We start from the raw sequence: 27521 nt of genomic DNA on the forward strand, positions 1-27521 counted from the left end.
GTCACAATATATAATCTTTGTGATATATCTACTGTCTTCTAGCTTCTATTTTATTTAGAATTTTTGCATCCATTAGTGAAATTGGTCTATAGTTTTTTATGTTTTTGGCAATGACCTGTCAAATCTCAAATTTTGTTTTTTCTCAATTCCCATTCTCTTGACTACTCTACAGCCTTTGACACTGCTGATCACTTTTCTTAATACTCTTCTAGGTTATTGGAATACCATCACTATCTCCTGTCTAGTCATCAGTTCCCTTTCATTTTCCATTGCTAAATCCTCATGTAAATCATATTTTTTTGTAGGTGTCCCACAGGGTTCTGACCAAGGGCCCTTTCTTTTTTTCCATTTATACTGCTTCAGTTGGTGCCAGCAATCATGGATTTAATAACCCTATCTACCCCTATAATTCTCAAATTTACCTAATCAAATAAGTTTTAGGAAACTTAGGAAAGATTTAGGTCTCCTACTGCAGAGTTTCCTATTAAAATTGTTTTCCTTAAGATTCTTGATTTTTTTGTCCCTCCGGATGAGTTTTGTTATTTTTCTTGTACTATAAAGTAATCCTTTGGTAGTTTGGCATAGCACCGACTACTGGATAAATTCAGATAGTATTGCCATTTTTATTATCTCGGCATAGTCTAACCATGAGTAATTAATTTCCCCCCCAATTTTGTTTTTTTTTTTGTGAAGTGTTTTGTAGTCCCGTTCATATAATTATTGCATCTCTCTTGATAAGTGGACTGCCAAATATTTGAAACATTTTGTAGTTATTCGCATGAATTTTTTTTTGTCTCATTTTTTTGATATGAAGACCGATTTTGTAGATTTCTTGCCACTCTGAAATTACTGTTATTTTTTCTTACTTGCATCTCAAAGTGGAGCGTCCTATCAATTATAAAATTTTTTATTTCCTGGGTTACAAATTTCTGGCATAGGCAAATGAAGCTCCCTCTTACTTGCTCTCTGCTCAGTGTTCTGTGTTTGACGACATCCGGCTTTGGAGTTTTCGGTGCAGGTGACATCCTGCGCCCTCTCCTTGTAAGGGGGAATTTGAGCACTGGCTCTTCTATTCGAACAGACCCCGGTGCCCTTCCTCCCATTTCTACAAGGCTGGGAAGTAGGAACCCTCAAGTGATTGACAATGCGATACAATGAATCTTGGAGGAAGCCCGAGTGACGTGGCGCTGGAGGACTCCGGATTGGTCTGGGTGTTGCTAGGCGAGCCACTGATAGGTTACATCGGGCGCCGCCCCTTTGAGCCTCTGCGCTGGAAGGCAGCCCCGAAGCCGGGCGGGCTCATTGACTGTCATCTTCTCCAGCTCATTCAGACGTTTTCTATGGAGCTGTCAGTGTGTAAGGTGAATAAATAGCGCGCCTGGAGGAGGGCTGTCCCGATTCTGACCTAATTCTCACCGTGGCATCACTTAACTCTCAGTTACCTGGCTGGCAGTTTTTAACTAGTGCTCTCGTTCCCTGTCAAGAGTTGACTACACGGGGTCCTGGGGTATGCCCCCTTCTTAGAAGGGACTACTCCACTTTCCCTTCCCTCACGCCTTCGGCTTCCTCCCGGTCACAAAGGGCCCCTTTTGCCTTCTTTCTCACTCCACAGCCGCTCCGCTTCCCGCATCCTCTCCCTCTTTTTTTTAACTTTCCAGAAGCCCGCAGGTGTGGGTACGTGTCTGGCCCCACGCGCCGTGGGAAGGCGGCGGCCTGGGTGTGGGGAGACTTGGATTCCTAGTTGCTGCGCCGAGAGACCCTGGGCCCCCCGAGTGGGGGGGCTCCGCATCTGGCGCTCCCCGCCTTTGAAGGCTGGATGCGCCGCGTGGGGCCAGTTTTCTCCGGGGCGCGCCCTTGCTTTTTCTCTGGGTCTCCGGTATGAAAGCTGGCACTTAGAAGCCGCGCGCCGGCCGCCTCGCGGGGCTGTTTTCGAGGAAGCCATCCGGGGCTCTGGCTCCGTCCGGCCCCTCCGGAGGGTCGGCCCTTGTGATCTCGCGCCCCGCGGCCACGCCCCCCGACGTCACGTCCGGCCCGGCCCCCGCCCCTCCTCCTTCCCTCCCCTCGCCGTTAGGGAGGGTCCGCGCCTCAGCCGCTGCCTGCGCCGCGCTAGCCATTGCCCTTCCTTCCCCTCCCCCGGCTCTCGGCGCCGCTTTTCCTCCTCTCTCCCCCCCTCCCCCGGGGGTGACTCCGCGAAGGGGCTCGCACCCGCCCGGGCCGCCGCCGCCGCCGCCGCCGCCGCCGCCTCCGCCGCCGCCGCCTCGGACACTCGGCCGCCTGCGACCGCCCCGGGAGAAGACTTGAGACTCGGCCGCCGCTGAGCCGGAGCCTTGGCCCCCCGACCGCTGCCGCCGTGCGGAGCGGCGCCGAGGGTGAGGCCACTGCCGCGGCGGGTCCTGGAGAAGCGGCAGCGGCCGGGGAAGGGGGAGTCGCGCTTCCAACGGTAAGAGCGAACGGGCGGTTGCCCCGGCCTGCGCATGCGCGAGCCCCCGCCCCCCCTTCGCCCCCGTCTCTTCACGTCTGGCTCCGTTTGTCCTTCCCTCTCCCCCCTTTTCCCACCCCCCGTCCCTGCGCCGTGGCCCCGGGCCCGCCCGTGCGGTGGGCCGCCTGGGGAGGGGAATGAGGCAGGAGGTTGACAGGTGGGGGTGCCCGCGTTTTGGGGAAGACGCCCCTCGAGGGGGGCAGGGGAGGCCGAGGAGAACTGGCGCTGCCGGGGGGTGGGGGGCGTTGTGCCCGGGGCGCCCTCACTTTGCAACACCCCCCAAGCGGCCGCGAGCCCACGCTCGCCCGTGGACCCCCAGCTGGGCTGCCGCCTCCAGTTGTTTTCTGCCCCATCTTCCTTCCTTTTCACTTCCTCCTTCGTGGGCCGGGTGGCGACTGGTCTCTGGTGCCTCCTGCTGACCCGGTTTCTTGTGACTTGGGGGGTCCAAGAGGGCCCAGACAGCGTTTAGCCTCCTTGAAAAATCGTACCCCCCCTTAATGTCACCAAGGATCGCTAGTTCCAAACTTCTTTAAATCTCCCACTTAATGGCGCCTGAATGGGACTGTCAAGCACATGGGCTTGCTACAGAGCCTGAAATAGAAATGTTAGATAAATGGAAAGAATACCTTGATAGAATGTTTGGGTTAGGATGGCAGGAATCCATTCTTTGGAGGTAGAAGGGACAAGTCAGGAGGCATGATGGTTCTCTGAGGAAAATTAGCAAACGCCATTTTATTTACAAACCTGATTTAGGGGGGAAAACACCAGATTTTCTAGTTGCATTACAAAATAGGCTTATTATGGCAGAATTTCATCAAAATCATTTTTGAATGGGTATATGTGATTGCCCCCCAACTCCCTTATGCTATACAAAGACAAATGACCCTGTTCTTTGGAAGCCTACCTAGTAAGGTGGAGTAGCTGCCTTATAGGAAATACAGATGGTCGGCTAGAGAAGCATTACTGCTTGTGGCATTTGTAGTTAAGAGCCTCAGTATATTTGAAATACCGATTTCACATTTAGATTTACAAAAGAAGGGAAGTAATTCAACTGAACTTAACTCTCAACCCATGTTCCCACTTTCCCATCTTAAAATATTTCTCATAATCTTAGAGATTTATGTAAAATCATTTAAGTTCTTGGAGTTAGGAATAAGGTAGGTGCTTGTTCCATGAAATTTTTCTTGGAATGAAAATTTTAAGTGTTAATTATTTAAAAGGCCATTTCACATATTTTAAAAACAGAAAATGGCTGAAATGGATTTACTGTTGTCTTAATGCCTATTGTGAACTTGCATTAATAAAAATGACTACTTCTATTATGTATGTGTATGTACGTACATGTTACATAAGTAATCTCAGAGTGAGGTATGGCTATCTCTACCCAGAGAATGATAATTAACATTTAAAGAATATTCTTGCATTGCAAATTTCTGGAGGTAATTATACTCTTAAGAAATAATTCCACTTTTTTTTAACCTTTTATCTGAATCTTACACATTCATAAAATGTCTTTGCTGAGAAGAAAATTAATACATTTTTTTTCTGGTGAATAAAATAAGGCAAAGAGAATCTTTTTATTGTACATCCTGGGTGACAATTGAAAATTAAAACCTGGAGTCCTAGCTTTCCATGTGTAGTCCTGAAGCATATTGTTTTAGGTTTGTCTATTTTTAGGAGTAGTTAATTTGAAGAGGGGTATAAAGGATAGTGTAATTGAGCCTGGGGTTCTTCTCATTTGAAAAGAACTTACTGATTTTGCTAAGGGATGGGATAAAAGACAGTGATAGAAAATATGATTTGATGTGATTGTAGTAAAGTTTAATTTTACTGCATTTTAATAAGTCTTTTGTATTAGCCTTCTTCAGATTAAAGAATCCAAGGCAAACAACTTTGATAGGGGCCACAGTGGATAGAATCTGGAGTCAAGAAGACCTAAATTCAAATTTGGTCTCAACAAACTTAGTTGCTGAGCAACACTGGGCAAATCACATAGTTTTTGTGTGCCTCTGTTTCCTCATTTATAAAATGGGGATAAAACCTACATCCCAGGGTGGTTGTGGGGATAAAATGAGATATTATTTTATATATATATGGGATCAGAATATACAAGTTATATCAGTATACATGACAGAAACCTAGGATAGGCCTCTTTTATAAAGAGGTAAAAGGTGAAGGTTCTCTTAATTTGGGAGCTTTCTGGATTCTAAAAGTTCATGTTATTTCACATAGAACATTTAAGAAATAACTTATTAATAATTATCTAATTTACTAATTTTTTTGATTTTTAGGATCTTCAAAGTGAAGATTTCAAATTTTAGTCTCTTGACTTATTTCCAAGTTGTACTTTTCCTGTACTTTTCACTGTGTGTCCTTTAATATGCTTCCTAGCATTTGATCTTCAACTATCTTTCAGGTAGAGTAGTGTAAATTTGCTGTTTTTTTCCTCTAAGGAATAGGAAAGGAACATAAGTTTAATCCAATCTCAAAACCTTTAAAATAAAGTTTTATTGATATTTTCTTTACATGGATATAATTCCCCAACACCTCATAGAACCCCCTGCCCCCTAACAAAGAAATATATTTTAAGTAACATTAAACACAACATTGCTTATATACGATAATATTATACCATTTTGCATCAATAGTATATAGTATATGCTACTTCTTCCCTGAGAGATGTTTGACCCTTATCTTTGCTTCTTTTTTTCTCTGTCACTCTTTTATACCCTATGGTTTCTACTTTCAGACTATTTTGGCCCATACTTAACAATTCAACTTCCACCACACTAATTCACATTCTTGTTACTTTTTGTATGAACCGTTAACTTCTCCTACTTGATCTCCTTTACTCTCTTTACTGCCATTGAAAGAATCCTCCCTTTGCCCAGTTGCCAGATAATGTGTAGGGGGAAATAATCTCTTTATTTGAGGGCATTCATTTGCTCTTACAGGGTAAAACAAACTGCTCAAGGCTGTTGTTTCAGGTCCTTGAAAATTGGGCTTCAACACCTTTTATTAATCAGCATTATGGTTTCATAGGTGTAAGGAATTCTAGATGAGCATTTCATGTGTAATGTATAGTATTGAGAGTTTTGAGACCCTGAGAGGTTATGCCATTACACTCTCTCTCTCTCTCTCTCTCTCTCTCTCTCTCTCTCTCTCTCTCTCCCCCCCCCCCCCCCCTCTCCCCCCACACACACACTCACACACTCTCACACTCAGACACAATTTTTCCACTCTGAGGCTAGCTTTTTTTCTACTACACCACATTGCTCTCAACCCATTTTCTTGACTTTATTTCATTATATTTCTTTTCTTGAATTATTATATTCTACCCAAATTGTACTACTTACCGTTTCCTGATCACAGTAGATAACTATTCCCATCCCCTATGCATTTTTACATTTCTGCCTAAGTCTTCTCTTTTTTTTTTCCAAGACTCAATTTAGATGCTGCTTCTCCTTCATGTTTCCTTTGCTGAAAGTACTGTATCTAGAATTTTCCTTGTTTTCTTTATCCAGATCTTTCTTCGTCCTTATTGCATTTTTATCTTGTATTATATTTAATGCATCTTCTACTAGCTTAATATTAATGTTCATTAAAGACTGCAATAATCATTTTTCATTTTTATATCATTAATACCATCAGAGCCCCTTATATAGAGATGTAATATTGTTGCTTTACCACATTGTAGAATCCATTTTATCACCTTTAACATTTTTTATGTCTTTTTAAGTCAGTTTGATACTGCTGCCAGTTTGGCCCTACATAAGCATCAAAATATAAGAAATGAAACTGTTCATTGAATTTTAAAAGTGAAAGTTACTTACTCATTCAGTGTTGCTACCTTCTCTTTCTCAATTACTGAACACGGTGTATTGAACATCTGGAAACGAAAAGGAGTCCTAATGTGGGCAGGATAGATTTAGAGTCGGTTAGGATGTTACTTTTCCCAGGGAGGATTTCAGACTAATATGGTTAGGTTGTTGTGGGCTAACAACCAATGCTATTAACATTTGGGAAAAAAATAATGCAGGGGAATTCTAGTGTTGAGCACTTTTAGTTATGCTGATTTTGAGTTCATTGGCATATATATATATTATATATACACATTGGCATATATATATATATATGTACCAATTTTTTTTTTTATCCTCTGCATAGTCCAGTAAATGTCTAAGGAAACTAAATTTTACTTTTCAGAACCGGTAATGGTAACTTAAATTTGTGCTTCAGCTTTTAAAATACTGGGTTTCTTTAAAGAAAAAGAGGTAACACTTTGCTGATATTAAATGAGACCTCATAGACCAGAACCCCATTTTGACTTCCTTAATGTTTTAAGAAGTTACTGGAGAATAAATGTGTTAAAACAATGCTGATCCCATATTTAAGTCTGTGGGAAGTGAATTCCATTTGGAACCATGTTGCTTAAATCATAGGCTCATTAAGTAGGTAAGCCTTTTATGAATAAATTTTGATTAGGAAATTTTAAACAAAATTATGCTTCTGCTGATGTAATGAAAAATGTTCTTATTCTATAATTGAGTACATTGATAAAAGAAAAATCACAATTTGTTTACTTTGTGTTAGAACAAATCTCTTAAGTCCTGACTTTCCAAGTACTGAGAAATCCCACGTATCTAAAGGTCCTGTAGCAACTGCATGACTGCTTGTTTGTGTGACTAGAGGAGTAGTAAGTTGACAAAATGTGTTAGCTGATAAATTGTCTAAAAGGAAATGGGCATAGTTCATATGTATAGTCTTAGATATAGGCATCCTTCAATGCCCAAATATAATAACAACAATGATAACAGCATTTATGTAGTAATTTAAGGTTTACAAAATGCTTAGTATATAACCCTTAAAGATTATGGGAGTATGAGAAATACAAAGAAGATTGTCATTGTGAAATGAATTGTCTAGTCAGAAAATCTGTTTTTAGCATATCTAAATGGGAAGAAGGCATTTTTTTTTGCCAATTCCCTTCAGTTTATCATCTGTTGATGGATGCTACCTTGTCAAATTATAGGAGTTTTACTATAGAATAAAAAAAAGGGATAACCTACTAAATGATATTCTTTGAAAATTAAACCTTGGTTCCTGTGTTTCTGATTGAGATTTATAAAAGTATGGATCTGATTTTTTTTTTTTTGTATGAGCCATTTTGTTTTATGGGCTCTTCCTGATAATTTTATCAAAGATTTCAAAGTCTTAGGTCAGAATCTAAAAACCATAGAACTGCTGCAGGAAGAACATTCAAAGGGTACAAAGAAAGAGGCTAAATAGGATCCTAAAGACTAAAATTGTGTAGGGAAAGTCAACCCTGAAGAGATGTGAAAATCTTTTTTTTCTTTTTTAATTTTTAAAGATTTTATTTGGGTTTTGAGTTTTACAATTTTTCTCCCAATCTTACTCCCCCCCCACCCCCGAGATGTGAAAATCTTAAAAATGAAATTCTGAAGAAGTATTTGTGATAAAGAAATATGGGAGTTGTCTGAGGACAGTGATATATATATATATATATATACACACACATATATATATTAAATTATGCACATAAACTCAAGTTTTAAGAAAAATAGAAGTTGCAATCCAGAGCAAGAGCAAGAAATGAAAAGTTAATACCAAAGCATGTCACTTTATTTTAAGAATACTGCCAGGTGTTACAAAGTTCAAAAGATTTTTTTAAATGAGGTGAGGTGGTTGAGGAAAGCCAAGGATGTTTGTTGTATAGGGGCAAGAGGATCAAAAAAAAGAACAGAACCTTTGCTAGGGGTGCATGGTATGATTATCATTGGAAAACAAAGAGCTGTGAAATTCTTACTTTGCTTTTATTTGTTTAGGTGGAGGACCTAAAAATTAGCCATAGAAATGACAGTATCATAGTGCTAAGTTGCTTTTAAATGCAAGCTATCTGGTTCAAGTAAATTATATCCTTAGATACCAAGAGATGTGATTATGGATCTTTTGTCAAAAAGATTGTGGAGGATGGGAGAGGCAGGCCTGGAAAGTAAATCTTTAATTTTTTCTTAAAAGAAGAGAATCATATCAAATCGGTAAACTAGAACTTGACTTAGATGTCTAGGAAAATTCTAAAGTACATTATTAAAGTGATGGTTAGTGAATATCTAGAAAAGGAAGGAATTGATTATAAACAACATTTGTGTCATCAAGAACAGACCATGCCAGACTAATCTATTTCCTTTTTTTGACAGTTATTAATTAAATTTATAGAAAAGGCATATCCATAGATACAGTTTACCTAGTTTTTAGTAAAATATTTTATAAAATATCTCATGCTTTCTGTGTAAGAGATATAGTCTATGTTATATTTAGATGAATTTGGAACTAGTTGAATGACTAAAACTCAGCAATCATTAACAGATCTTTAGGGTCACAGAAAACTAAGAGAACTAGTTAACAGAGATGACTAGACTGCAAAAGCTCTTGAATTTTTGACTAAATCTAATACTATATAGTTCGTTGGGGATAATTTAAAAATCTCAGCAGTTTGTCTATAAAAGAAATTTTATGGGCTACCAAAAAATGTGATTTTGAATTAAACTGAGATGTGGTTTCCAGGAGGAACTACCAATTCCTTACTTCCAAATTAAGTTAATTTCTTTATATTGAATTTTGACTTGGTTGATTGTGAACTAGCGATGTAGCCATTATGGCTGATGAGGCATTTTGGTAACTACAGTTTTTTTCTACATACATATGGAGAAGCCAGTGATAACTAGTTACTTTACATCTTTCTGATTTTTTAGCTAATTGTCTCCATGGCTCTCCAGCAATTTCTTTTCAACCATATGAAAAGAGCATTATGAGCTTATGGCTTGGTTTTATTATTAATAAGTATGGAAGAAGATCAAATGTATAATTTTATATTTTATATCCAGCTATTTACCTGCGATATCTTGCCATTTGCCCTGATGCTGTCTCCCCTCTCCCCACTTGGACCAACATCCTTTGGACTAGCCCACCAGAAATCATGCAGGTAATGCATTCAGCTTTGGAACACATGCCCTGGGGCTGAATTGTCCCCATGGCTCTCCAGCAATTTCTTCACAGCTATTATGCCACTAGGACCAGAAATTATACCCAGGAACTATGTCCTAGAGGACTAAAATGTTTTCATTTTGGAGCTCCTACGTTGGGCCCCCGTCCTGATTAATGGTTACTTCCATATGTTTACTACTTTCAGTCCTCATTTCAGCCAGGACTTAACTTTTTTTATTGTAATAATGTGCACATTCCTCCTACTTTCCAGTTCTGGAGTCATAATCAAATCAGTTCTGCCACTGTTATTGTAAAAGGGTGGTTCCATTCACTGTCTCTCTAACTTTTCAAAGTAAAATATCCCTCCATTCTCCTGTCTGTCTCCCCCCTCACAGTCCCCATCACTTAGAAGATAATTTCCTTAAGACTGGTATCTTCACTTTTATATTTGTATCTCCAACACTTCAGAGTGTTTGGTTATATTGTTGTTTATCCTTTGTTGTCAGAGAAGACCATGACATCCGGAACGTGATACCATGATTTCCAAGTGAATTGGCTTTAAGTGAGGAGTAAGAACTTAATACTGTAAATGTTTTTTAATAGATTGTTTTTGACTAGATGCAAAGAAATTAGAATATGGGGAGGTAACAAATTCTAAAAGGATGTAATGGCTGTTGTAAAATTGCACAACTAGGAAAGATGTTTGCAAATAGATTATCTGAAAATAGGGAAGTCCAAATGTGTCTTATGAAATGAGGCGTCTGTAAAATAAATTTTTAATAGTCATCTGTTATGTTTTGTTGAAATGAAAATGCATAATGCCATATTTTGGATTAACTTGGCTATCTTAGTTTTATAAAATGCTCTGCATGATTCATACATTTTAGGGTTATGAAATGCATCAGAGAATAGAATGATATACATTTACTCATTGTTCTTTTGGAATAGAGTGTGAATATCAATACTTGGGAAATAGTGTTGTTGAGGACTTTGACATTGTTCTTAAAAATGCACCTAAAGATTATTTACATCTTAGTTTTGACCAGCTCTACCAAGACCAGGCTCAACTATTTCCAAAACAATTTACCAACTCCCTTAGGTAAAGATTTCAAAAGTAGGCCATATACGTTTTTATCAGCATACAATTGAAAGATGTCGAGAACATAAGATCTTAACTGTTTGTAGAAAACATCTTATCAAAGGGCTGCCTTAAAGGTTTATTTCCAATAAAGTGTTTCTCATCCTTATTAAACAAACTCAGGATTTCTTGAAAGATATAATAACAAAGAAACTTGTTTGATGGCTGTCAGATCATAAATATTAGCAACATTTAAAGGAGACATACTTATCCAGAGGTGTTTGTCACTGTTGTATTTGGGATGGGTTTGGTCCTATCTTTGTAATCTGGATGGTGATACTGCTACAGTTGTGGATGAGGTGGCCAGGACCATACCAGGTCTTCTTCCAAAATTACCTTGTTTTTGCTTCTGTGACCTTAATTTAGGCCTACTGTGGGTGGTAGTTGACCTCCGCACCATCCTCTATTCTTCTTTTACTGAAGCAATCCCCACCTAGGAGTAGAGTCTGACCCATGCTTTATCCCTAAAAAGCCACTGGATACTGGTGTTTGCTTAGGTTTTAATGGAGGGCCTGTTTTCCCAGTAATTGAACTTTGCTATTGCTTTATGCTAACCTTGTCTCTTGCTGTACCGTTAGTACTGGCTTTAAGCCTTTTGGAGGACTTCATAACATGCAGATGGGTTGTCTGAGCTCTTCCTGGTTTTAGACATTGGGTGTAGGTGGGACAGTGCCCTTAGCCCAGCTTTGACTTCTACAGGAATATTGACTTCAGGCCTTGTCTGGCATGTGGGTAATTTTCTGGCACTATCTCCTACTATGATTGTATGATTCTATGAGATCTCTTGATAGAGGGAAAGCTGTGAGGCATACACACACACACACACATACACACACACACACTCTCACACTCCTCTGTCTCCCTCCATGGTAATCTATTGGGGCGGGGGATGAATCATAAAAAAGGATTATTTTTTGATTCAGCGCTCTCCCTCCCCCCACCCCCCCAAATAGATTATTATGCTTTGACTCGACAAGGCAGAGCTGGGATCACTGCTTCATCTGGTGTTCTTTAAATCTTTGCTTGACTGGTTGTCAGGTGAGCTGGGTTCCTTTAGTTCCTTTCTCCTTGTCTTCTCTTTCCTTTCAATCTTGACTCAAATTAACCAATTCAACTTTATAGTATCCTATTCTTGAATCCTTTTCCTCCTTATTGTATCATTACTCATGTTTTGCTAAACTTTAGCTTTGAATTTCTCTCACTTCTCCTATTCACATTCTGTGAATGAAGTTGGGGAAGCCTTGCTGAACTGAATTGACTTAGTCTACTACAAATTTGCATTATCTACTTTTAACCAGGTTTTCATTGTAGTAGAGTAGGCCCTTGTATCTCTTTGATATCCTACTAACTACAGACATCATTCCAACGATTTATTTTATTTTTGCAAGGCAATGGGGTTAACTGGCTTGCCCAAGGCCACACAGCTAGGTAATTATTGAGTGCCCCAGGCCGGATTTGAACTCAGGTACTCCTGACTCCAGGGCCAGTGCTCTATCCACTTCGCCACCTAGCCGCTCCCAGACATCATTCCAGACCTTTTTTTCCTCAAGTCTCCCTTATTACTTTTCCTTGCCACCATACTTTCACTGATAATTGTGTCTCCTTTGATATTGAGAAAATAGAGGCCAACATTTTTTCTGAATCTTTTCTGTTCTGTTTTCTGTTTCCTGCTCTCTTTCTCTACTTCTTTGTTCTCTCATTTGGTTACCTTATCCGTTCCCATGAGTTTAATCATTGCCGTTCTGATGATTTCTCATATTCTGACCCAGTGTCTTTTCTGAGTTCTGATAATGTGAACCTGGAATGAAGGACAGATTGGGAAGTCAATTGTAGAGAGGTGAAAATTAAACTCACTTGTGGTGGTTCAACAAATGACTGTATCTAGAGAAAAGAGTTTCTAGCAAAGTTAGATAAGTAGGAGGATGAAACAGTGTCATTTTCCATAAGAGTAGCCATGAAGAGAATTGGTTGACTTTTTTCAGAAGTTAAAGTTAAGAGTGAGAACTGAGAAAAGTCGAGTTAGATTTACAGGGCGGCTAGGTGGCACAGTGGATAGAGCACTGGCCCTGGAGTCAGGAGTACCTGAGTTCAAATCTGACCTCCGACACTCAATAATTACCTAGCTGTGTGGCCTTGGGCACTTAGCCCCATTGTCTTGAAAAAACCTAAAAAAAATTTTTTAGTAACCTCAGCAGAGTGTAGGATTGGAAGCCAGATTGTTGAAATGTGAGTGGGGAAGGGGAGAAATAGAGACAACCAATCTCTTTATTGGAAGTTCTGTTGTGAAAAGGAAGATATAGGATAGGAGCTTAAGGAGTATGGTATAGTTAAGTATAGGTTTTTGGGAAAGGGGAAATCCAGGCATGTTTTCCATATGTGAAGGGGAAGGAACAGACAAGTGGACAAGGAATCAGACTGAGAAATGAGAAGGCTTGAGTGAGAGGGGTAAGACCCTGAAGGAACAGAGATTTACTATGTGTCATTCTCCATAATGATTTAATAGAAAGGAAACAAGCATTTATGAAATGTCTGTACCAGACACTCATTTTACAATATTTTTATTTGATTCTCCCAACATCCTTTTGAGGTAGTGCTATTATTATTCCCATTTTACTTGTTGAGGAAAATGAGACAGGTTAATTGATTGCTCAGCTCAGGTTCACACACCAGTAAATTTCTTAGGTTGATTTGAACTCAGGTCTTCTGACTCCATGCTGTATCCACTGTGCCACCTAGTAGAGTAGTATTTCATTAGGGGGGAGAAGGCAAATGGCTAAGCTTGACAAATGGTAGGACACAAGCAAAGGATTCAGATAATCAACAACATATTCTAGACATTGCTGAGTAGTAGACCATTTATATCCAGAGCTAAATTGTATTTTGAATCTTTCATTTGGTCAACTATTTACAAGTCCTATGATTCATTCTTTAAAATTTAATTTTTATTGACTTCAGTAATTTGAGGTGGGGCAGGACAATACCCAAATACTTTCTTTTGGGCATTGTACAAATATTTTATTTTAGATAATAAATGTGTTCTTAAAATGTTGATTGAATGTCCAGGAGGGGGGACAGAACATTCTATGTAAAAATGCCCTAATAATGATTCCCTCATATAATGAAATGTTCTTTTGTAGTGTGAATGATTACCCTGAAATTGTGATGCCATTTAATCAATTCATATTTGATTCCCTGAGAAAGAAGATATTCTTAACTATATTCCCTTAAACCAACCATAGTGAGAGTGAACAAAATGCCTTTTGTTTAGTATAATTTATTGAGCAGAGCATAAGCTGTGGGAAAAACTAGGTTAAGAGCTGTAAGCTACAAAGCTTCTCTAATATGGTAGAAAAGTTTGATTAAAATTTATAATAAATTGTTTTTAACTAATAATAGAGTTCTATATCTTTTTTATATTGTTTTATAATTGTAATTGTATATCATATCAGTATTAGTTCAGAATATACTCAATATATAATTTAAAACTTACTGTTGCTTGAGCTCACAATAGTTACATAACTAGTTCAGTATCAGGGGAGATAGTTGAACTTATGTCTTTTTGACTCAAAGTTTCATAGTCACTCCATTATTCCATGTGCTGCTATTATTACTGAACATGATGCTAGCATGAAATTCCAGAATTTTGAGAACTTTATGTATGAGATGTGCCCTTAAGAGAGACTTTGGTTTAATCAGATAGGAAAAAAGCAGGTGGATAGAGAATATCATTTGAACAGACATGTGCAATTGGATAGACAACCTTAGAATTCTGTCTGCTATGATAGAGGCTACTTTGCTAAGACTTTTAATGTTTAAATTGTATTATTAACATTTTATCCATAACTTTCTTAAATCTAGATAACACAGTATATCAAATCCTGATTTGTAGTTTTACCCTTTAGAGTTTTAAATGCTTAATGCTGAAAATCTAAAAGTCAATGAGAATTGGTACTAGTTGGCTCCTTGCTAGGACTAGTTATTTAACCTTTTTGAATCTGTTAACTCATCTATAAAATAAGAGTTTCAACCAAGATACCTTCTGACTGTAAATCTTTTATTACATGTCCTCCTTCCTTTTAATGAAACCAAAAGGTAAAAGGACATTGCAGCTAAATGAAAAGATAGTTTCTCAGAAAACAAAGCAGTTTGTAAAGATGCCTCTAAAGGCAACATGATACATCATGGGCTTTTTTTCTTTATAGTGCTTATGATGAAGACAAGCAAAAAGAATACGACTCAGTGGAATGTAAATTCCTTGAGCCCAGAGACTTTTTTTTGTGCTTGAATACCTAGCATATGACAAAATGCCTTGCGTTTAAGTAGATGCTTGACAAAGGTGATTGCAGTTTATGGTTGTCAACATGCAAAACCTGGATAGGAAGAAATTCTATGAAGAACTTGGTGTAAACTAATTGAGTAATGTGCAACTTGATATTCAGTGAATTCAGAGCAAAGGTGGAGCCTGAAATTGACTGAGAAAAATATTGGAAAAGAAGCTAGACAATGGTTGGCAGTGAACATTAACCCCTCTCCCTCCATTCCACCCCCCCTCAAAATGAATATAAATTAGGAAAAAGAGTAGTTATTGCTGAGATGTTTTCTAAACCTGTTGTCTATGTAGCCAGAATAACATAACATATAGGATCATAGATTTAGAGCTGGAAAAGATCTTGTATATCACCATTATTATCTTTGCATTAGAACATTGAATTAGAGGAAAGAATAAAGATGAAATGATTACATTTAAGCAAGCTGTTGACACTGAAAAATAGGAATTAAGTGAAGTAAAACTCACCAACTCAGACTATTATCCTTTCTTAGAGAAGGTTAACCGATATAAAGCAGTAGTAGCTAGACTGAAGCCCCAAAACTATTAACCATCATACTTTTGCCAAGAAGTGAAAGAGTGCCACCAAGGCAACAACTCTAGGTTGGAATATAGATTCATTATATAATATTTTTAATGCTTTTTTCAGGTGTTTCATTTGAACAAAATAGAGTTCCTAATAAACACTCAAACTTTTTGAAGTATATTTCTTGAGAAAGGTTTGGAAAAGTTTAACTGATGAACAGTTAACGAACTTCTTTATAACAAAATATTCCTTGTCTGTGGCAGTGAAGACAGTCACATTTGAACTTTTAGTTTGCAATATGCCTCATGAAATAGAAATGACACTGGAAATTACAAAAATAAGTGGAATGACCATAAAAAATCCATCCTGAAGGCCTCAATTGGAAAGCACTGAAGGATCTATTTTCAAGATCTGTGAAATTCTTAAGATATTGAATGGCATATAATGAAACCAATATTGAATTCTTTATTTTTTTGTCTAAAGAGAATCTCTGAGCTGTTCTTCTGTTTTGCTTGGAAAAAAAATAATGGGTATTATTTGTATACTTTGTCATCTCTAAATGGGCATAATTTACATGCCAATGGAGACAAACCAATGGAGGGCCTCTTTAATAACAGTTGTTTAACAGATTTTTATTAACATCTTTTCTCTTGTGTCACCTGATTCTCCTTATATTCCTGTCCCTCTACCTGACAGAGAACTATCCCTTATATCAAATAATTTTTCTTTAAAGTGGAAAAAAAAATAGAATGAATTCAATACTTACGAAAAATCTGACATGTCATTCTATACCTTTGGACCCCAAACTCTACAAAGAAATGGGAAGGGAGGTGTTTTCTTTCATTTTTTCTTTGGGGTCAAGTTGTGTTTTATAATTTTGCAAGATTCATTTTTGATTGTTTTAGAGTTATTTACATTGTTGTGGCCATTGTACATATTGTTTTCCTCCTCTTAATTAACTTTGTATCATTTAGTGAAAGTATTTGCATACTTTGCTGTATTCACTTGATAAAAACCAAACTATTAAAGCTTAAAATTGCTGTAAGACTTTTTGGGATATCCTGTAAAAGGGGAAAATGCAGACATTTATAAACAATTTTCTAGAGTAGATATCCTTAAGATCAAACAACTAAAGAAATTAGGAAGTGCTATGATAATAAGGCATTTGGCAGTTTAGGCTCCTCTGTTTATCATATATATATCAATTAAGATTATGCAGGTTTTTTCCTGATCATGTGTAGCCAACAGAAAATTTCAGTAATCCTCTGACTATTAAATGTTTGCTATTGTCATAGAGTATATTTAGCATGACGTTCACATGGAAGTAAGAATAACATTGTACTGATTTTATGAGATTTCCATCAGCAAACTCAAAAGAGCTTAGCCTAAAATAAGAAAATTCAAGTGGATAAAGAATACCTGTTTTCTAGATTATATATAGTTTGATGAATAATCCATTAAGTTAGCCAAGTCATACATTTATCTTGACAAACACTTCAGATGTGGGCGGCTAGGTAGTGCAGTGGATAGAGCACCGGTCCTGGAGTCAGGAGTACCTGAGTTCAAATCTAGTCTCAGACACTTTCTAATTACCTAGCTGTGTGGCCTTGGGCAAGCCACTTAACCCCCCCCCCTTGCCTTGCAAAAACCTAAAAAACAAACACTTCAGATGGATCATAGTTGAATTGGAGAAAGAAAATCTATTATTACATTTTGCAATTTGTTCTGTGCTTTGAGTCATCTCAAGATACTCTAAAAGAAAAATTCATCCTTTTTAACACTTTTTTGTCATGAGCTTAAAAGTCAAAGGACAGGAAAATAAGAGAGCATTTTGAATGATGAATTTGCTATGTACAGCTTTTAAGTACAAAAACTTGGCAGTACCAGCATTTTCCCTTCTGACTTCCTCCTTATATATATTTCCCTCATCTCTCCTGCCCTTCCCCTTCGGGAAGCATGCTTCGTTATCAATCTCCTGGAGTTGTGACTAGTCTTGTCTTTCAAAGTATTCCTTCAGTTTGTTGTCAGTGTATACATTTTCCTCCTGATTCTGCTTATCATACACTAAGGTTTTTAGAATCCATGCCTTTAATGAATTTATTGTGTTGTAATATTCCTTCTGTATTTCATAATTTGTTCAGTGATCTCTCCAATTGATGGTTACTCCTGAGTTTCCAGCTATTTGCTATAACAAGAAATATTACTGTAAATATTTTTAGACAAATAGGTTCTTTCTGTCTTTGATTTCTTTGGGAGAGAAGTCCAGCTTTCTCAAGCTATTCCCTAGTAGTGGTTTCACTGCATCAAAGTTTAGTGATTTAAAAATCCCCCCTATAATTTACAAATTGTTTTCCAAAATATTAATTTGAGTCTACTAAGCATTAAGATTCCTTGTCTTCTCCAACAGGTATAATTTCCTTTTTTTTTATGGTCATTTTTGACAAGTTTGATAGAAAACTTATCTTTTTAAACTCTAGAATGTGATAATGATATCACAGTCTCCAAAGAAGTAAGGCCACCAAAGATTTGATGCGTAAAATTAGGCTGTAGCATATAAGCTATGAGAGAGAGAGAGACTGAAGGATAATAGGTAAACAATCAAAGTACTACATTGATACCCATGTATTTTTAGCTGGACCTGACTAGGGCTTGTTCCTTGGTAGTTTGTTTGATAGTTTGATATTGGGGTAAAATGAGACACTCATTGGGCATTCAGCAGTCAACACAAGGCTATTTATTTAACCTAGCAAGAGGATATTCAACAAGTGTGTGCATTGAAGACCCCAAGTTGATTGAGCTGGTCCAAGCTCCTCCTCCGCCTCTGAGTTGCCTATTGTACTACTCTAGCCAAGTATCAGAATGTTCCTGTAGCTCCTCATGGCTCTTTTGTTCCCTAGTACAAGGATTCTGTGTTAGTCTTTAGTTCTCTGAACCAATCAAATCTTGAGAATGACTTCAATACCTTTTAAGGAAAAACTAGTCTAACTTGTAGGGGCAGCTAGGTTTGAAGTGGGTAGAGGGCCAGGCCTGAAGTTAGGAAGAATTATCTTCCTGAATTCAAATGTGACCTCAGATAGTAATTGTGTGTTCCTGGGCAAGTCACTCAACCCTCTTTGTCTCAGTTGCCTCATCTATAAAATGAGCCAGAGAAGAAAGTCGAAAACCAGAATCTTTGCCAGGAAAACTAATTGGGGTCACAAAGAGTTTGATGAGACTAAAATACAATTGAAGCCAAGTTGTTTGGGGCAAGAGAAGTATGGGGAGGAAGGGAGGGAGGGAGGGAGGGAGGGAAGGAAGGAGAGAGAGAGAGAGAGAGAGAGAGTTTAACTGAAGTATTGATTATTGCACTTAGAGGCAATGGAGTAGAGTTTGGACTTGAAATTCCGAAGATTTGAGTTCAAATCCTGTCTTGTATACATAATCTCTGTGTGACTTAACCTCGGTTTGCCTCAATTTCCTAACTGTAAAATGGGAATGATAATAGCACCTGCCTCCCAGGGTTTTGGGGAGGATCAAATGTCAACATTTAATAAAAATATATGCTCCTGGAAGGCATGACTATCTTTTTATCCCCAGTGCCTGGCACACAGTAGGAGCCTAGTTGATGAACATTAGCTCCAGTCCTTACTTATTACCATCATTGCATTATTCTTTGGGTTTTGAAGTTCAAAAGAGAATTATTTGATTATCAAAAGATTGAGATGATATAATTGAATTTTTTCACAATTGTAACCCTCTTTATGACCTTGGTCAAACTTTGAAGTGAGAGATATGTCCTGTTGTGATATCACATAATTTTATTGAAAAAATGCCTTTCAAAAATCAACTTGATTTCATTCTTCTAAGAATCAACTCATTGCATTGTCCAAAATTTTATAAAAAATAAGAAAATATAGTAATTTTGATAACTTTGGTTTGACTTTTCAAGATAGTGAGGAAAAAAATCTTTGATTACAGTTTTTTACTTTGAAATATTAGTCTCCAGTTTAAGTTGATTAACTTTCAATTGATTTTTTTCCTGTGCCACTGTACCCTTATTTTCAAAAAATAATTTTGCTTTTCTTCTATTTTCTATATAGAAAATGATATGGTTTGTTTTCTAGAAATATTTGTTACGATTATTGCAAGTTGCAATTGAGCTACTTAAAATGGAACTTCGCTTCAATTTCTTTTGCTGAATAGAGCATGTAGCTTCTCTATTCTGGTCAAATTCAGGGTCATATATATTTCTATACATTTACCAATAAGCTGTAGCTGTTAGGGACCACAGCAGTGCACATAGGATCTATCAGAATGAGGAAGGCATAGTTTGTTCTTGTTCACTAGCTGCATTTGATCAGGTTTGGGATGCTAGATTTGCCCAGTAGAATTGAGCAATCTATCCAAGAAACTCATTAATTACCATGGTTCCCTAGCCATTTGAGCTAATCAGATTTGTGAGATTTCCTAATTTGACAGTGACAAACATGTCTTAGAAATCCTCATTTATTAGAATAAGCTTAGAGGCTTTTAACTATTTTTTCACTTTAATTTCCTGTATGTTGTGGCAGTGTTTTTCTGACTCTTTATAGAAGTCCATTAAAAATCTTAAAACCAAAACCTAAGTGCTTTAAAAGGCCTTTAAAAATAATTTTATACTTTGAAGTTTTTTTTCCAGCTAAATAGTGCACATGTTTAAACAGGCAGTTCAGGATGTTTGGGAAATAATTATCTGTTGAAAGACATGTTTATGAACATGGCTTTACTTCCCCACAATTTTAATGTTCCTCTTGGGTGTTATAAAATGTGAGTATAATAGACTTCTGAAAACCACACCATAGGATGCTTCTTGCTTACCTGAATTTTTGAGGGCTACAGTGTAACTTGCTATTATTTCTAGAAGCTTTCTTCTGGACTGTTAGAAATAAAATATATGTGTGACAAATTGACTTTTGCCTTCTAATAGTTTATTCATAATTTAGGCAGGATAATCTGAGAGAGAGAGAGAGACAGAGAGACAGACAGACAGACAGACATGTATGTAAAGTATAAATGTAGGTTTTTTTTTGGCAAGGCAATAGGGTTAAGTGACTTGCCTAAAGTCACACAGCTAGGCAATTATTAAGCATCTGAGAATGGATTTGAACTCAGATCCTCCTGCCTCCAGGCCCCCACCCCCATTCCACTTTTAAATTTTCAGGCCTTTCTCTTTTTTGGAAAATATTGGAAGTCATACTTACTAGTATAGACTAGAAGGAATGATTCATTTTAAAGTAGGTTTTCCTCCTTAGACTGTAAGTTGCCACATTTATCTTTATATCTTCTGCAGTGCTTGAGGGAATAAGTACTACAAGAATATGGGACTTACAGGGAACAAGAAAAGAATTTTTAATAGGAATCATTTCTTTCTTAGACTGTATTTTGCTCCCTAAAGTTTTTTTTTTAATCTGTTAAGTCTATCAATAAGTTTTGATGGTTTTTAGTAGTAAAGATTCAGTTTATAACATGGATTTTGAATTTGCTTTACTCACTTAAGGGACAGTGGTAGAATAATCATTTAGCATCATCTGTGGGTAGACTTTGTTATTCTGCCTTTTTGAAAATGAAAGGTGACCTAAAAATTGAAATAATTTGCTTTTTCTTATTTTAGATTAACTGCTGAAGTACTGATCGAGTTCTGCGTTTCTTCAATGAGGAACTACAGGCTCATCTTCTGCCATAATCTCAAACAGCCATAAATGAAAAAAGCATGCTTGCTCAGTGAGGGTAGCTGGTGCAGAAACCATTTTTTAAACTTAGGTGTTTAAGTACTCAAAGGTAAGTTTTCTAAAATGATAAATAATCCCTTCCTTCCTAAAAAGAGACCTCTATGTTTTTTGCTGATTTGACTGATAATGTCAAATGCATTTTGCTCAATTCCTTTTTTATAACTGATATATGAACTCACAAATACATACATACATACATACATACACACACACACACAAGTGTGGCAATTATATGTAATGTAGTAGTCTATATATTTGCCATGGAATACCATTTTTTTTTTTTTTTTGCCTTTGTGACTGAACTGTTCCCCTGAACTTACAGGTTCAGTAAGTTCTTTAAGAAATTTTTGTGCATTGTAATTTTATTACAAATGATGTCTCATCTCCACATAAGAAGAGACACAAATAAAGTGTGGTTGAAAGGGAGGGAAAGGGGGGGAATGTTGTTTTTAAAGTTTTATTTTTTATCTTGAACTTAAAATGAGCACTTCCTTATACACAAGAAAACAGAAAAAAGCAGATTGTTCGTTAAACTTTGAATCCTCATTATGTACAACTTGCTTTTAAACATGTAACTTTCAAAACTGTCTTGAGCTTCTGATCTTCTTTGTGCATTTAAGAAATGTTTTATTAAACTCCATATCCTCTCCTTTTGGGAGGAGGTGGGGAGGTGATAAAGCCTTTTGCTCGGTCCCTTCTCTCTCCGTTCTGTTTGGAAAAAGAGAAATCAAAAACCCTCTTGGTAAATATGTATGAATTCAGTAAAACAAACTTCCATGTTGATCATGTCTGAATATGTATTATTGTTCCACAACAGCAATTTTCCATTATCTTTTCACCAAGAGGGATGATGTGCATGCTTATCAGTCTTCTGGGATCATGATTTCTTATTTCATTGATAAGAATTCTCAAGCTTTTCAAAGTTGTTTTTCTTTACACTGTTGAAATATATTAATTGTTCTCTTGGTTCTGTTCACTTCATCCCTATCATTTATCAGTTTTCTCTGAAATCCTCCCTTTCCTTTTATGACCTTTGAAACTTGGACAGTCAGCACTATGCCAGAAAACTGAACTGATTTTACTTGAACTGTCTTAAGGAGAATTCTGAAGATAATTTGGCAAATAAGGTCCCAGACCCTGAAGTCTTCTCTTAAGCTGAACTGCCAAGCATTTGAATGTTACTGCAAAGAGCACAACTCTGATAAGCTGGTGATGTAGCCTGAATGACAAATAACATACTTACCTGAAAGACTATTTATTTTATGAAGTATTTACATAAGACAAGTGCTTACATGGTGGTCATGAAGGTTTCTCTGAAGAACTTTTATTATTGATTGTTAGATGTGGGTGGTGTTGGCACAGGGCTGCTCAGCATGATGTGTCTGCATCAAAGAAGGCACTGTACTCCATGAGCAAAGAAAGTGGAAACAGGAACTGTGAAAACCCAGAGACATCTCCATTCTAATGTTCCAATGGAGTAATTGTGCCCAACCTGTGGTAGAGCCTTATATTGAACTGATCAGTAACAGCTGAACACATTGTACCTTAACCCTAACAATATGATGTTATTGGCTTTCTTCAAAAATGGACAGCCAACAGTAACAACAATAATAATTCCATTACTTTTATATACCCCAATTTTTTTCCCAGAATTCTTCCATTTGATGGTTGACCTTCTAGTATCTAATTATTTTCTATAACAGCAAGCTACTTGATGTTTTTTGTACATATGAGGTCTTTTCCCTGTTTTCTTGAATTCCTTTGGAATGGAGGCCTAGTAGTATCTTTAGGTAAAAAAGGTATGCAGAATTCAGTTACTTTTTTGGTTTTAGTGTCATTTTACTTTCCAGAATGACTGAATCAGTTTACATCTTTATCAGCAGTTTGTGATGGTGTGCCTCTCCTCCCATAGTCCCTTCATCAGTTATTGCTTTCCTTTTTTGCCAATCTGGGGGTGAGTTAGAACCTCAGAGTGATTGGAATTTGTATTTCTCTAATTATAAGTGATTTTTGGAACATTTTTTCATTTGGAAATTGTTATAATTTCATTTGGTAATTAGATTTCTTCCTTTGAAGAAATATTTAACTCCTTACTAATAGGAGAATGACTCCTGTTCTTACAAATTTGAATCTGTTCTTTATATATTTTGGACATGAAACATTTATTAGAGAAATTTGCTGCAAATAATTTTTTCCCAGTTAACTGATTTAGGGTTTCCATTTTGCATATATGCATAGTAGGAGATTTAGAAAAATTCTAGTTTAAAGTTGGATGGATACCAGTCTTCTGAGAACATGCATGAATGTCATGGATTGGAGAAGATAATATGAAACATTATTTCCCCTCCATTTTTTTGTCTCTCTATTTTTTTGCAAGGCAGTTGGGGATAAATGACTTGCCCAAAGGTACTCAGCTAGGTAATTAAGTGTCTGAGGCAGGATTTGAACTCATGTCCTCCTGATTCCACTGTACCACCTAGCTATCTGATTCCCTCTATTGTTTTTTACAGAAAACACACTCATCAGAACTCAAAGTCTTAATCTTTGAACTTAGACTTGTATATTTCCTTTAAAAGATAACATAAATAAAAATTTTTGGTAGTGGAAATGGAAGGATATGGTTTCCCTAAAACCTGACTTTAAAAAAATGAAAATGCTCCTCTAGTTATAAAAAGTATAGTTACTGACTTTTGTATCATACATACTTATACTTCAGTACTTGAATAGATGTGTGATCTTATTGATGTGGGAATTCCTTTCATCCATGCTCATTGTAACCCATCCATGTTTTCTCATTTTCATTGGTGGTCCTCCTAAATTACTCCACAAAGTATGTACTCAATGCATTTGTGACTTTCCCCTACATCTTAGTGTTCTCTCAGTACTGGTGCAGGTATTTGGATGACTATTTTTTATTGCTCTCAATTGCATGGTCTTCCAACCTTCTTTTCTTACCATATATCACCTAGTTGTTATTTCTTACCATTCTTGGGATCATAGGTGCAAGTTGTTTTTTGTAATATGCTATGACCTGTCATGCCTTCATTGCCCTTTGGCTTCTCTGTAGTTTGCTTCTTCAAAGCTCAATCAGCAAGGTACCGTGACTGGGAAGCAAGAAGTGGCATGTGCCTGACAAGTCTTAACTCTGCAACTACCTTGAACACCTGCTCCCCTCAGAACCCAATGGAGACAGGCCAGAACCCTGCCCTCCAGAGCCCTGGGGCTATTGTTGAGCTCACTGTTCCTGCTTTCAATGTATCCCCTATAGTCATAATCCCAGGGAACAACCCTTTTGGAAAAGGGATTAGCCAACTCAACAAATTGCCATCCACAGGTGTGGATCTATGGCAAGGTGTATGCTGGGCTACATATGCTTGCCAAACCACTGTCATCACCTTAATGATGACCACCTTTCCTTAGACTTGAATGGAGATAACCCAGGAAAAATCGCTCTTTCTTACACCCCTCTGATCTGCTTCCAGTCCAGTGCCCTCAGACATCATCCAGGGAATCAACTCTTGTGGAGGAGCAACCTTGCACCTACTACTACTTTTCTCTTTCAGTTGCAGCTATGAAGACCTGAAAAAGAAAGTTCTTGCTACCAGAGTCTTTTCTACTGTCACTTTCAACATCAGAAATGGATTTGGGGCTTGCATATGACACCTTATTTTCTCTCCTATTGGAATGCAAGCAGTGTATGTGAGGTATTCAAGGAGAACTAGCACCTCAGGCTGTCCTGAACCCTTTTCAGGGCTGCTCAATCACTTTGGTGTCTGGCGTCATTCAGCACTTAATCTGTGCCTCCAAGAAGCTGCACCTGTCAGATGTTAAATTCTTCTGTGAATTAGGGGGTATCTACCCCAAGTATGTGAAGACTTCCCTCTGGAAGAATGGTTGGATAAACAATTTTAAATACTGCATTCCAACCACTATCGAGCTCTTAGAGCTTAGTCAGACATCGAGATCCAAAGCCCTGGACTAAGCCAGTAGTTCTGATTTTTGTCTTGCCACTGGACACTGATAAGTCTGGAAGAGAGAGTGAGACTGATGACTTAGTGCAACTCTGCCTCACTTAAATCCACTTCATTGCACGATTCAAGATATCATCCATTAATGTCATTGGTCCCAAGGACAAATGACAGCAAAGACTGCAGTCTTTGAAAAAAGGGACTCCCTTTTCTATTTATATCCCAGGCAAATTGAAATACTTTTCATATTTTGGGCTTTTAAAAAGAATTCTATTGGGGTGTTCCACAATTTATAACTATACAATATCACTAGAATAATGCTGGCAATCAAAAGATTTTTAAATCAGGTAGAATTTGGTATCTTTGCAATCATTTTGCAGTTCCTGAAAAATTTCTATACTTTTCCCAAATAACACTAGTCATTTTGATTCTCGGACCAGTTCACTGTTCTTTTTTCTGTCTTAAGATCCAGTGACTCAGTGGATTGTTTATTGTCTATTCAGTTATTATCAGAAGAGTTGACAGTCTTTATCCATTTGATTTTTTCTTTGTGAGTTTCCAGCTAGTCTCTTTGAATAGTTGTGGATCTCTTTAAGAAGGCCCTGTAATGTAATGGAGCTTGATGTAGTTACAAATTGGAGGATCTAGATCTCATAGTATTTATAGGAAATTCTTTTTCTTTTTAGACTCTTGGTAGGACATTTTTGATAGAAGTGACAGTACATTTGGCATTTATGTACATCCCTTTTTTTTTTAATGCCTTGCTTGATCTTTATTGCCAGAGAATAATTGAATATAAGTCCCTGCTGCATCATCATCAAGGAGACATATCATTTTAGGTTATATATTACTCTGTCAGAGGATTTTGTTTTGTTTCATTTTGTGACAAATACAATGGAACTTTTATTTCTAGAAGTTTTGATGAATGTGATGGTTGTGTGGACTATTAATGAAAATAGATTATGAAAACCTTTCATCAGTAATGACCTTGATATATGAATAGTTCAGTGTTAGAAAAAATTTATAGATATGGAAAATTAGATGTATGGGTCAGTGGTTGCAAGTGTCTTATTGACTGGCCTTTTCTGGTACTAATTCGCTGTTCCATGAGTATTTTAATCTGTTGTTAGATTAAAATCTCTTTTAGGGCAGTTAAATTAATATTTATGAATGATTTGATAGTATTCCTGGCCCCATTTCTACATTGAAACTATTGTCATCATCATGAGAGAACAGGGCTGTCCAGGACTGATGATCCTTTTGTATTTTCTTTATTTTATGGTTTCAGTAGGCATACAATTGTTCAGGTAAGGCCTAACCTCCTGGTAACAAGCTTCTATACTTAGTAATATTCGCTTCTCCTATGGAAGTAGTGGAGCCAGAAGATTGTCTCTAGATGTAGAATGGAGACAGTCTTTTGGATCTTTCTGTTATAAGCCATTTGTAGGCATACAATTTGGTCATTAAGTCCAGCTCTGTCTCTTAGGGTCCAGAAATCTGGTTCATTTAGTCTTAGTCTTAGTTCATGAATAAGTTAAGAAAAGACTAGTTTAAAGCTCTAGAAGGCAAATTTGTTGCAGACCATGGTACTAAATTTAATGATCTCGATCTACTAAGTATTTTAAGTTTTGCTTCATAAAAACTCATGAAACAGTAAAACAGAATCTGTGATAATAGAGTACTTTAGATAACTGTACTAAAATTTAATTAGTGAACATAGGGAATGTTTCTTTTTTGTGGGTCAAGAATTTGGAAAGTTAACTTGGATCCATAGAGCATATTCAGATATAAGCCATTTCTGGTGTCTATTTAGTCATATTGCTACCTGTTAATCATTGTAGTCTTTTTTTTGTCTTTCATTTGACAGAAAAGACAGCTTTGATTTCTGGCTGCAAAAAGATATGAGGAAGAGCTCCTCCCCTTCCTTGAGTAACTGCAACTCCGTACTTGCTAACAAAATATTTGGAATTCCACTTGATGAGCTGCAGCAGGGAGGACATCCAGACAATGAGGTTCCATTCATAGTTCGCCACGTTGTGGACTATATTGAGGAACATGGTATACGTTTCCTTTCTATTTTAAAGGGCTAGTCTAGGCATTCTTTGACCTTTGTTTTAATCAACTCCTGTCTTCTTCCCATTGATCTCTGAGACACAGGAAGAAAATACAGTAGAAATATTTGTTTTGGTAGCCTTCTTAATTCCTTAATTGAACTTATACTTCTTCAAAAGGATTACCAAGTTAAAAATAATTATCAGTGAACCAAGAGTATTTTTGTAGAAATTTAATGAGTATTTTTCACTGGGAGGGATAATACAGGGAGGGAAAGGT

At 37.3% G+C, this 27521-nt stretch overlaps 1 protein-coding gene across 8 annotated transcripts in view; it reads left to right on the forward strand.

The window, feature by feature from the left end:
- The first annotated feature begins 1266 nt into the window (after window positions 1–1266).
- FAM13B (family with sequence similarity 13 member B) overlaps window positions 1267–27521 on the forward strand; it is a 103984-nt gene continuing 77729 nt past the window's right edge. For 2 of the 8 annotated variants that reach the window (XM_074212981.1, XM_074212986.1), the window contains exons 1-3: window positions 2089–2440; window positions 21105–21271; window positions 27058–27248. In XM_074212981.1, coding sequence (XP_074069082.1) covers window positions 27092–27248 — 157 coding nt within the window. In that variant the 5' untranslated portion in view covers window positions 2089–2440; window positions 21105–21271; window positions 27058–27091. Of the gene's footprint in view, window positions 1362–2088; window positions 2441–6056; window positions 9483–21104; window positions 21272–27057; window positions 27249–27521 lie in introns of those variants that run through there. The other 6 variants (XM_074212982.1, XM_074212988.1, XM_074212984.1 and 3 more) reach the window with 6 other exon arrangements.

This window comes from Macrotis lagotis, chromosome 1 (assembly GCF_037893015.1).
Source record: "Macrotis lagotis isolate mMagLag1 chromosome 1, bilby.v1.9.chrom.fasta, whole genome shotgun sequence".
NCBI classification, from domain to species: domain Eukaryota; kingdom Metazoa; phylum Chordata; class Mammalia; order Peramelemorphia; family Peramelidae; genus Macrotis; species Macrotis lagotis.